Below are 11,844 nucleotides of genomic sequence, written 5' to 3'. Positions count from 1 at the left end.
TAATTCTGCTTGTGAGACAAAAGTAATCAAGAAACACTTTACTAAATTAGTCTTTATTGGTCAGAGTGAAAACGTTTCAAACAATAGAAGTGAATTTAAATCGTAGCGTGAACAGGCTGAACAGCCCGCTATAATGTGAAACAGTGACTCTAATTTATATTGATGTAAGTGAAGGAAACACACAGCAAATATTTCACAATAACTCAAGAGAAGGTGCAGAGAAAATATTTCACAGTTGGACAAATTAAGTGTGTGTTCAGTGTGCAATCATCAAATTGTCGGTTTAAACTAGTGTGAAGTCATAGTGATAATTAGTGGAATAAATAAAGACTTGGCAACAAAAAAATAAAATCATAGGTTATTTAAATGAAATAAATAATAAAACAAACATTAAAACTACTACTGAGACTTATTACACCCAGTACTGTTTGGCGTGCACCGCAGGCCTGTGATGTTTATGTTTGGGTACGTTATTCTGCTTGACATAGCAGGGGTCGTAATAATCCCACTCCAACGCTGAAGCCAGAACGCCGTTTGACAGACCGTCACTGTCCGCCGACAGAATCCGCAGGGAGACTCCTGAACACAAGTATTTAAGAATTTTTGTCTTCATCAGTTCTTTACTTTGAATAAAAGTGTGCATCAGATATGCAAATATTGCTCAAATCAGCCTTTCAGGGTCAAAACTCCGCGCAGTGAAGCTCAAACATCCAAATCAATTAGCTCTACACAAAACAAGTTCGAGCAGACGAGGGACTTGAAATAAAACAGTTCAACTTTGAAACTTGTTGCTTGTAAATCCCCGACTCTCTGAGTAATAAATCTAATTCACCATCACCAGACAATTTTCCTCTCGCAGGGCATTTAATCAAATCCAAACCGTTTTTTGTAGGCCAATTTGGTTATTGTATTAGGCAATTTCACCAAGCAGATGAATTCATATATTTCAGATGACAAAACATTTTTGACTGTCTGTAAAAGAGATCTACAGCTGTTTTCTTGATTAGCTGAGAAATATAATAACAAATGACTGTCCACATAAATTGCACCTCTTGGTGCATTAGTTATAAATGGCAGCCATACTGATTCCGTTGCAGCTGAAGGACTCTGAAGCATACCTGCGCTTGCACCAAAGTCGCTGTCCAGTCCAGGACCCACTGCAGATGTGTTCAGGCAGGATGCCTCTGAAGGCGGGCTGGTGTACTCGCACACCACGTCTGCTTTGTCAAATGCTGCAACACCTGGGACCACATCTGTCAGCATCTCGTAAGTACTGCTCCGACGAATAAGACCCACATGTTCTGTCTGCTGCTGTAGAAGAAGGAAAAACAGACCCCACGCTTTAGAGTAGGAAGACTTATTACTTCTTTCATTATGTTGGATCTTGGGTGGGCATTAAGTTTTGGTATTTTGTGTCTGATTAAACACAATGACTGACATGTGATCTTTGAGAACTGCAGAGCCCCTAAACAATGAGGTGTGTTTGAGGACTGCTGTCAAAATCTAGTCATAAAACCCTCACTTATGTTGTGCTTCCATGGTTTTGAATTTGTATTAATTTGAATCACCACACTTAAAACACTGGGTATTATTCCAGGAATAAAGTACACCATGAAGGGTGAGGAAGAGTAAAAGGGTGTTCAGAGGGGTCCAGCAGCTCCAGGGCCCCAAAGCCCCAAAGCAAGTTAATCCGGCCATGCTGGTGAGTGCAGTTGCAGAGCAGGAACCTGCCCGCATTGGCTGCCAAATGTCAAAGTCAAAATTGTAATATGTTTAATGGTAGCACAACATATTTTTAAGCTGTGGTACCTGCAGAAATATTTGAATAAATATCAGTCCACCTCCACAACTGTAAGAAATGTCGCCTGACTCATTAGGCCTCTTCCCGGTTATATTGAGTTATTTACACTCACCACTGGAGAGTTTGGCGGCACCAGGTTCACTCTGGTTTCAGCCTCTGAGTCACTGGACTGCGGTAGAACTGGTGCACTTTTACACCAGCCCCCTTTACTGACGCTGTAAGTCCGTGACCCGGAGGCCTGGTCGAGTCTCGGGGTGAAACCAGCCGCAGAAGAAGCAGCTCGGATGGTGCTCGGCGCCCTCAGGGACCCTGAACCGGTGGCGCCATCCGGCCTCAGGAGCCGGAACCTGTGATCCACCCCGGCTCTCTCCCTGGACGATGCCCTGGAAGAGGTGACAGGATGGGGCAGGACCGGCTCCGACAGAGACATGTAGGCCCTCCTCCCGTCCTGCAGCGGGGGGAAAGCCACGTCGGATACTCGTCTGACTCTGTGCAGGGTGGACTGCAGAAGCATCTCCTCTGTGTCCTCTCGCTTGTGTCTGTTCTTTGACAGGATCAGTAACTTGTAACCCAGAAACAGGCAGTTGAGCAGAAGCAGGATGACCACGCAGGGTATCAGCAACAGGACAACCAAAGTCAGATTTGTCACGGGGTGACCCTCAGTCAGATTGGATGATGTGGGCTGACCTATTTGCGACATTTCATTCCAGGGGACATAAAGGGTGAACTTTAAAGGAGTTGCTGATCTCAATTGAGATTTCACGTTGTGTCTGAATGCACAGGTGGTTCAATCAATGCGGACTGCTTCGTGTTTGTATATATTTTTTAAAGTATATATTGTTCTTACTTAGCAGCAACATGCCAGCTTGTATCCTGAATTTAAATGATCTCCTAATGTAAGTGTTGCCTTTTATCCCCCTGGTCTTCATAACTACAGAATAATATTGTCAGCGTTAACAAAGCAAGTGCTCGATCATGGACGACTACGCGACACGCAGTCAGTTGACAGCCGCGCAGATCAACAGGTGTGTCCTATTAATGCGCAGGAAGTTTTGCGTTGTTGTAGCAGCCAGTGGCCACAAGATGGCAGCAGATAGTCGGACTGCTGGACTGATGATTTTCCTGCTCTGAAATGGGATTTTGTGGACTGCAGTGTCTGATACAGTGCTGGAAGAAGTATACTGAGGTAAAAAAAAACACCAACCGCACAGGTCCTGCTTTCAAAACCTCACAGTAAAACTATCTAAGTATTAGCATTAGTATTACTTTAAGTATCAAAAGCAAAAGTACTCATTCCAGTCAGTTTTTTACTTTTATAGAAATTGTTTTTGGATTAATATTGCTGCTGCATGGGTGCTGTGTTTTACTGCTGTGGTTGATGTTAATTTTTAACTGCTTTATATACTGTAATTACAGGATTAATGCATCATTTCCCATAAGATCATATACTGGTAGCATTGCTGTCCTGTGACAATCAGGTCTTCCTAAGAAAAACTGATTTTGCATTAAAATAAATAAACAAATAAAATCTAATCTTTTCAACTCATTGATTTGCATGCGTATTCAGCTAATTCAAAAAGGTCTTAATTAAATTATTGTTTTAGCTTAAGATTTAGGAGGATTTTCAACCTTTAAAGGAACATTTCATCCTTCAGTTTATCAGAAAAAGTCAAATTCACAACCTACAGACTTGGTGATAAATGGGTTTTGCTGTACAGGAAGGGTATGTAAAATTGTAATCTCCAAAGTAACTCAGGCCATCAGACAAATGCAGTGCAGATGATGACTAAAGTTGCATAAAATGCCCCTTGAATTTCTGCTTTAAGTGCAGTAATTGGGTAAATGTACTGTGTTAAATTATACCTCCGGTCTGTTGGTTTCTTGAGGACATTTGTAGTCCTCTTACACGAGTACACTGTCTTTTAAAACACACGCTTATCACAAAGAAGGGCGGAGAACACAACTGAAATTGAGTGTTTTTCTTTATTTTTCATGCTTCCAGACAAGTCTCTATCAGGAAATAATACATCAACGCTGCAGAATATATAGAAACATTTCAAATAATTCAATAGAACATTTGACAGATGAATCTCTCTTAGAGACAATGTTTTTGCATTTTGTACACAAAGTAGATCTTTGTACACAAGTATATCTTGCTATTGTAATAAATCAATGCAAAAGATCAGTCATATGAACACCATATAACTATAATAAAGTTGTTTTTCTTTTTTTTTCTTTTTTTTTTTTTTTTTTAGCATTTTTCTACCATTCAGGTTTAAGGAAGTCTATACAGACTTGAATAGCACACTGATATCCTGCTATGGGTTTGCAAGTATAACAGTACAGAATAGCTTTTCATTCAAGAGAAAGGCTACAGAGTCAATGGATGCCCTCAGATACTAAAGACCCCATTCATCAGTTCTGAACTCACTGCTCATGTGGCATCATAGGTGATGTGCATCATGCCTGCAGAAAGTCATCGCCTCACTGAACTACAAATCACTTGCCATTTCCAAACACAATAAGAGGTTGTGATTGGTTGTGATACTAGCACCTTGCGCAAGGCTGTGTTTGTGAATGGACAACAACATACACGCACGGTGATGCTGCGTCAATCAGGCCGTCGCACAGAAGCAGGCTAGCACTGGCCCAGGCTGTGCTTGATGATCTCACGGGACTGTGGTGGGATCCTGTCGGGGAAGAGCACCTGGAACTCCACCACCAAGTCGCCTCGCTGGGATGGGCTCTTGGGCAGGGGCAGACCTTCGCCCCTCAGCCGTCGGATAGCACCTGGCTTGATAACATCGCTGCATGGTAGAGGCATCATCCGGTTGTCAAGTGTTGGGACGTTAACTGTGCAGCCGCAGAGAGCCTGGAGGAGGCAAAAGGGAGAAAAAGTTACTTATGTAGACTGGTTATATTTACAGGTTTCATGAGGCTTTGTGAGTGGACTGGCTGGGATGAAGTACACTTACAACAATGACAGAAAAAATTAAAGGCCTGATCTTTTAAAGTGTCAAGTTGCATAACAGATAAATATGGAGCGTCTGCCTTTGTAAAAGCATCACTATTTTCAGTGTTATGCAACAAACTGGTGTTGCGGATGTTATAATCGTTGCACTATTTTCTGGCTGTGCGTGGGAGTTAAGTGCTTTAGTGACTGAAAGGAGCTGCAGGAAGATGGAGGAGCTCTTTGAAATGCCAGTCTCTGTGACTGCTACCCTGCTAATCTGTGTGTGGGTTGGTAGAAGTGAGAGCCAGCGACAGAGCGAGCCAAAAAATGCTGCCTCTCTGCCTGCCTCATACAGGCAGAGGAGTCTGCAGCACACATAGTAGCTGAGAGCCAGAGTCAAGTGCGATTCGTGGGGGCAGTCAGCGCTGAGGCTAAATTTAGCTGCTGCTCTCTCTCACTCTGCAGGGGCTCGTGAGGTAACTGAGGCGTTGGCAGGCTGCTGCTGCTGTTCTGTTAGTGGGGGTCTGTCAGCCCATTGTAAGCAGGGGGAGGAGTGGGGGGGCTCAAAACAGAACACTGTGTTCAGATATTACCCTCTCTGCCTTATTATTGATTTTCTTAGATTTCAGAGACTGCATCATTTGACAGTTATGTAAAGATAAAAAAATGGTGTATGGATTTGAGCTTTTCTCTGTGCAGGGGCAAGTGGTTTCATGCTATATCTACTTATAGACCGGTCGCATGTTTCATAATGTATAATTCATTTGATCAGGACTGATGGCCTTTCTCCTAACTCTGACAGACCTCAGAGCTTCATGCAAAGGCACCAAACTCACCTCTTTGAGTGTGATCTTGGCTGTGTAGACGATGTTGGAGCCGTCTCTTTTGTACTGGGAGTGCTCCTTGTCCCTGAGAATGAAGGTGATATCTGCAGGGGTGCTGTTGGGTGTCTCATCTCCCTCCCTGGGGAAGGTGATCTTGGTGCCCGCCTTCCAGCCTTTCTTCACCACCACATTCAGCACCTTTTCCTCAGTTCTCAGGCTGCCGCTGTCGGGGCTGAGGCGGCAGCGGGTGATCTTCACGTGCTTCGTGCAGCCGTGCATTACCTCCTCCAGGGTCACCAGCAGGTCGTGCACCACCTCATCGCCCTGCAGCCGCCGCTGGCCTCTTCGCAGCCCGCCGTCTTGGCCAGAAAACCCACCCATGTGGTTGAAGGGGAAGCGTCTGAAGGGGTTGAAGAGGTCATCTTCGCTGTCAAAGCCGGAGCCAAAGAAGATGTCGAAGTGGTCGGAGCCATGGAAGAAGGAAGAGAAGGTGGCGTGGGGGTCACCCTGGAAATTATGGCGGAAAACTTTGCCTTGGCCTGCCAGTGACATTCCATTTTTAAGGCCTAAAAAACACAGAGACAACAAAAAGAGTTCAATTAAAAACCGCTTCCTTATTTAATATTTCATTCACGCTATCCTTGTAGAAGGTTTACAGAACTACAGAGCTATTTAGTTTAAAGGAAAACTACACTCTTAATAATTCATCAACAATGTTTCAGTCTTTATCTTCCCATTGCACATCAGTATTTAGCCTTGATGTTGACATTAAGAGTTGATGCACCAGCTTATGCTTCAATAATTAGCCACTAATAATATTTGAGATATTTCAATTGTAAATGAAATCACAACTATATAAATCCTCCCTCAGTCTCACCTTCTTCCCCAAACTGGTCATATATGCTTCTCTTTTTGGGGTCAGTCAGGATCTCGTAGGCCTCTGCGATCTCTTTGAACTTGTCCTCTGCGTCCGCATCGCTGTTCTTATCTGGGTGGAACTTGAGAGCCAGCTTCCTGTAGGCCTTCTTGATCTCGTCCTCATTGGATTCAGGGGAGACACCCAGGACCTTGTAGAAGTCCTTGCCTGAGGGCTTGATGGACAGGCAGGGTGCGTCCTGCTCAGACCTGCTGCTTTCCTGTGGAAACAAGAACAATGGGCCATTAGACCTTTAATACTTGTCATTCATAAAAGCTTTTTTTCCCCCCAAATCTCATACGTCAGTTCTCATTCTTAGACGCTGCAAAACAGCCGATGATGAATAACTAATAGGCGTACATCTTCTAGAATGCAAAACAGGATGGATGATGTACTGCACATCCTCCACACCAACTGCTGCACAGCATCTATTAATATTCAGAAATTCAGCCCCGGGAAAAAAAGGACCAAAAAAAACAAACTCTCTGGGAAAACACCCTCATCTCTGCCCTGCATATCCATGAATTTTACACAGCGTAAGAGATGGAGAGGGGGGAGGGGGGGGGGAGACCCGTGAGGGGCAAAAGATTTCCCCCAACGACTGAGATTCTCTGTAGCGATTGGCTGAACGCGAAATCAGCGACTCACGCGTTTGAATGGACCCACAGCATCATTAATCACTGATCATTAAACACACTTCAAAGCTGACTTTTACGCCGGCTTCACCGGTACAGCATTGCCTTGTATGAAACTTAAACATCCAAGCTGTATATCTGACTTACTACAATTTGAGTAACTGATGATTTAATTGGTGATTTTAAAAAAAGAAAAAGTACTTACCGCTGATGATGATGAGCCTGAGCTGTCACCCCTGTGCATAACTCGCACTTTGCACTTGACATTGACATTTTTGTGCTTCATACCGAACTGAGTCCAGATCAGAACCATGATGACTGCTCGAAAGTTTTTCTTTTGCTAAGGATGGGGGGGCTACGTGTCGCTGTCCAGTCGCGCTGGTGCTGAAATCGCTCCGCTTTCAGTCGGGCTTCGTCCTGTCTGAGCTCTCCTCGGCTCTCTGTTAAATACCGCCGCGGCAGCTCCTTTACTATACACTCACCCACCCACGCAGCGTGACCGAGCTTTCCCCGGATCCGCCCATTTCCTCACGCGCGGCAGGGGATACCGGTTGTTCAGTTCGCCCCGTGGAAGGCCATTGGTGCACCTGCGATGATCACGCGGATGTTGCAGCCTCCTTCTCCATCTCGAGACTTGTTTCCGGAGTTCTTAAAGGCGGAGCCGAGCAGTCAGTCACGACACGGTACAAAGAGTTCTCCTGTTTCCCTGAGACGGAACAGAACATCCAGACATGCAGTCCAGACGGCCCCCAGACAGTCAATCAAATGTCCTCAAATGGCTTTTTTTTTTGAACATTTTGTACGAGCACGAGCCCACGCGCTTTAAATCTATATGGCTTTAGTCTATGTTTTTGCTGCAGGTGAGAAAACGCTGAACTGAACTGAACCTCTTTCCTATTTTAGAGGATTTCAGGTCTTGCTTTAGAACAGCTGTTTTGAGCAGATTAGAATTCTGCAGGACCGTGTGCTAAACAGCCAGATATCTGAAAGTGTACATTTACCAATGCTTGCATAAGGCTGACACAATAATAGGAACACCTAAACAGTCTAATGTTATTAAAGGAAACAGCTGCATGTGGATACATAGCTTAAACAAAATTAAATGCATGTATAAACGGACAAATCCTGCATTCAAAATCCTTCTTAAGTAAAAGCACAGAAGTATTAAGAACAAACTGTGCCTGAAGTCCTCACTCTGCAGTAAAATGCCCCCTGTAACTGATATGTCATTACGTTGAGGGGGGACATTTCTCCCTGGTGTAACTGCTAATGAATCTGAAGCAAATATACGATGCATGTTTTGTCCTGGAAGAGGTAACGAACCTTCAACAGTGCAGTGTAATTTATATAATTATTATACGTTTCGTAGTGTTGAGACTTAATCTGAAACGCAGTACATGCAGTGGAGTAGAATGGAACAGAAATACTCAAGTAAAGTACGACACCCAATTGTATTTGAATTTCCACTCACATAAATGACTGATAACAAAATATGTCGTTATGTCAAAGCAAAAGTAGGCTACAGCAAATTGCAAACTCAAAATGTCCATTAAGCAGTCTAAACTCTAAATGTTTCCAGGTTCATTTAGTGCAGCCACAATTAACAGTTCTCTGAATGGAGAAGGTCAGTAAGCTTTACAGAGGCAGCATTTGTTTAACGCCTCATATATCCATTGTGCAGGTGTTCATTTAAATGTGTCCACCCACGTAGTTCTGCACAGCGACGGTGTGCGGTTCCACAGACAATGACTGCAAATCAATGCAAATGAGCCACTTAATAACCAACAGAAAACAGCTGTGGTAGGAAGGTGCCGCTTCAAGTTATGTAAGTGAATGTGTTAAAAATCTTGTGTTCAGATGTCTTCCTCCTGTGAAAATTCAAGATCTCACCTCAAACGCTTGTTGACTGACTGGAAGAGGCTGATTACCTTTCCAGAAACATTAACAACTATTTGTAGAGTCTGATGTTCAGTCTGTAATGATAAGGAACTGTATAAAAACTATTGGTGTATGAGGCGGATCAAACCTTGTGTCTGACTTTTTTAAAAAAACAAGACTGACACCCCTAATAAATCAGCTCTGTTCAAAATAAATATATTGAGTGAACAGTATCTTTTACCCAGCCTGAATCACACAGCTGTTCAGTGACAGTTATAACCACTGTCTTTTTTACCTCACATATTAGTAGAGTTTCAGTCATGCAGTATTTCATAGGATAACGTTTACCCTTACAGCACTTCTGTTCTGATGTGGAGTTAAGTGAAGACGAAAATGACATTGTTCGGCCAGCAGTTATACAGTGTAGTTAGACTCCGAGACTCGTCTACATAAGACAAAATACCCCTTTATGGCTCATGGTGCGGACAAATGGCATTTTTTTGGACTTAAACATTTAGATCCAAGTCTTCCAGTGAAACAGGCAAAAAAAGACACCTTGTTTGATCAGAGCAATCAAACAAATCTCCTTTTAGCCAAAGAAAATGGACGTAGCTTTTCCCCTTTTCTGGCCCCATTTTCCCACTAATTTATTTACAGTCCCTAATGAGGAAAATACTTTGTAAAGATAGGAGAAGTAATTGTAGAAAGTCTATTTATGAGGGCCTATTTGGTGTGTCAGATAAATAAAACGTGTAAAAAAAAAAGAAGAATCTAAAAAAATCTCACGGACCCACATGATCTTGTTGACTTAACATCACATCATGACCACTCTTTAATGATGAAATACGGCAAGTCATCTGCTTGAATGCCGCTTTTCCTCCCATTGAAATAGTCACTATTTCTATTTAGAGAGATCACACTCATACTACAAGATTACGACACTGGAATCGACTCTGCAGCCGGCAGTGCAGCCATGGATATGGAAATGAGTGTCACAGGGAGCGTACATACATGGCAGTGCTTCCTCTGCTGTGATGCTTCATGCATCCAATGGAGGATGGAGTTTCCTGGGGATTCTCCTTTCGTCTTACAGGAAACGACGGACAAATTTGGTCTGATCATACTGAGCCTGGAGCGTCATGCACCAGATAGCAGCTCTTACATACTATTCACAGATTGAGCATGATAGAGTGAATCAGAACAGACTCTTACATCGCGCTCATTCTTCCTGCCTACAGGAACAGTCTGACTGTGTGTTTGGCCTGTATTTTCGCACATTCAAGCTGTCTCTCTCGCAGAAACACATACAAAGTTGCCTGTCAGTCTCTGAGAAAATAATGCTAATTAAGGTCCCGAGCTGCACTGACACTGTTATTGTAAGGAGGCGAGAAGGCGGACAGCTTACATGCAGTCTAGTGTTCTGACATGCTCAGTAGCAAATGCATGGAACAGCTACTGAGAGTCACCACTTGTTTATCTTTGGTGTTAAGGTTTAATGAAAGTATTATATGACTTAAAATAAAATGGAAGACAGCTCAGTACAATACCCTCTTTTATTTTGCTTTAGTGCAGAGAGAGTTATGTCAATCGTGTATCCTATCCAATACATAAAATATCCATATATGCAAATTATTTTGGTCCCAATTTAAATATTTCAACAACTTTTACGTGGATGAGTGTGAAATTTGGTGCAGACATTCATGGTGTCCAGAGGTTGAATCCTAAGTGGCTTCCTGCCTCTCACTGGTAAGATAGCCAGTTGTACTTAAGGGAAAAAAATGGTGGCACTTGCGGTGGCCAGCCAGACTTCATGGGTGGACTGTGGCCCCCTTCTGGACACGCCCCTTTGTTCAAGACTTCATTTTAGCTGTACTTCATTCTGAGTGCTAGCTAGTAGCATGCTAATGCATGGTAATCATTTGGATGTTAGCATTATATTGTGATCATCTTGCCATGATAGCGCTAGCATTTAGCAATTGTATTTTTTTGTACGTATTCTTTCCCAACATTAATCTCATCTCATTAATCTCCTTATTATTTCAAAGATCTTTTCACACTACAAAGGGTAATATTCTGATAAAGATATAGCATTTTCCTCATTTGTTTATTTGTTTTTGCCTTAAAACTAGTTGTTGAGTTGTGGAATTATTCAACTGAATTCCCACTATTTGGCCATACTGGTGGCCTTTAAGGCTGTATACTACATAATACAGTGAATGAAGGGTTAACTAATAGTGGCGTAAGGTACAATGAGCAGGTGGTACAGCACAACCTAAACTTAATACACATCTAAAACCACATACATGTACCTATTTTGCCAATTTGACTGATTAAATGAAAAGAGGTGCAGAAACTAATGTGTTCTTGGCCAATGAACAACCTTGATGCCCACCATATATAGCTTTTCAGTAGCAGAACGTCCTCCCCAATTTACCAGAAATATTCACTCTATTTTGGACACTGTCATGTCATAGACCTTCTTCTCCTGTTCTTGTGTCCTTCACACGATCATTAGCTTCTTTCTGTTGAGCTGTTCTTAACAGCAGTTACAAAACACTTTGGCCTACATTGTTATATGAGACTTTGACAGCAGAGCAGACAAACTGCCAGCACAACACAAGCGCATACATTTTCCTCTGCATGTATACAGGTGTATGTGAGTGTGTGGGGAGATTCTTCACAGGTTCAGCTCTGTCTCACTTTACACTCTTATGTTTTGTGGGAGCAGTAGGTGCTGCCTACAGGGGACTCTGGAAGGTGAATCACACTGCTGTGAGCACACAGCACTGACACAGGGGAAGTGACACCAACCTCATCTCACATCGTCCCACTGCCAA

General features: G+C 43.0%; 2 protein-coding genes across 3 annotated transcripts; both read right to left on the bottom strand.

Moving 5' to 3' along the window:
- Positions 1–34: 34 nt before the first annotated feature.
- hwa (huluwa) lies at positions 35–2,788 on the bottom strand. 2 transcript variants are annotated; one of them, XM_046375670.1, is made up of 3 exons: positions 1,914–2,788; positions 1,119–1,308; positions 35–579 (listed from the first exon to the last, which is right to left on the bottom strand). In XM_046375670.1, the coding sequence occupies exons 1-3, from the start codon at positions 2,499–2,501 to the stop codon at positions 413–415; spliced, it is 945 nt and encodes a 314-aa protein (XP_046231626.1). In that variant the 5' UTR covers positions 2,502–2,788; the 3' UTR covers positions 35–412. The 2 variants fall into 2 exon arrangements, with proteins under 2 accessions (XP_046231626.1, XP_046231625.1); XM_046375669.1 differs by having other exon boundaries at positions 1,119–1,311; positions 1,914–2,784.
- A 977-nt stretch (positions 2,789–3,765) lies between these two features.
- On the bottom strand, positions 3,766–7,755 carry LOC124052024 (dnaJ homolog subfamily B member 5-like). Its single transcript, XM_046375874.1, has 4 exons — positions 7,335–7,755; positions 6,456–6,714; positions 5,591–6,144; positions 3,766–4,673 (listed from the first exon to the last, which is right to left on the bottom strand). Exons 1-4 carry the CDS (start codon positions 7,440–7,442, stop codon positions 4,440–4,442), a joined length of 1,155 nt encoding a protein of 384 aa, XP_046231830.1. The 5' UTR covers positions 7,443–7,755; the 3' UTR covers positions 3,766–4,439.
- Positions 7,756–11,844: the final 4,089 nt, after the last annotated feature.

The sequence above is a fragment of the Scatophagus argus genome, chromosome 20 (genome assembly GCF_020382885.2).
Source record: "Scatophagus argus isolate fScaArg1 chromosome 20, fScaArg1.pri, whole genome shotgun sequence".
NCBI classification, from domain to species: Eukaryota; Metazoa; Chordata; class Actinopteri; family Scatophagidae; genus Scatophagus; species Scatophagus argus.
This window is presented reverse-complemented; position numbering and strand designations above follow the sequence as displayed.

Coding starts and splice junctions, on each gene's coding strand:
- hwa (XM_046375669.1), bottom strand. CDS start 2,501: ATGTCGCAAATAGGTCAGCCCACATCATCCAATCTGACTGAGGGTCAC. Junction 1,312..1,913: donor TGCCGCCAAACTCTCCAGTG/GTGAGTGTAAAT, acceptor CTTCTTCTACAG/CAGCAGACAGAACATGTGGG. Junction 580..1,118: donor CGACTTTGGTGCAAGCGCAG/GTATGCTTCAGA, acceptor ACTTGTGTTCAG/GAGTCTCCCTGCGGATTCTG.
- LOC124052024 (XM_046375874.1), bottom strand. CDS start 7,442: ATGGTTCTGATCTGGACTCAGTTCGGTATGAAGCACAAAAATGTCAAT. Junction 6,715..7,334: donor CAGGCTCATCATCATCAGCG/GTAAGTACTTTT, acceptor TTGTTTCCACAG/GAAAGCAGCAGGTCTGAGCA. Junction 4,674..5,590: donor CCAAGATCACACTCAAAGAG/GTGAGTTTGGTG, acceptor TGCCTCCTCCAG/GCTCTCTGCGGCTGCACAGT.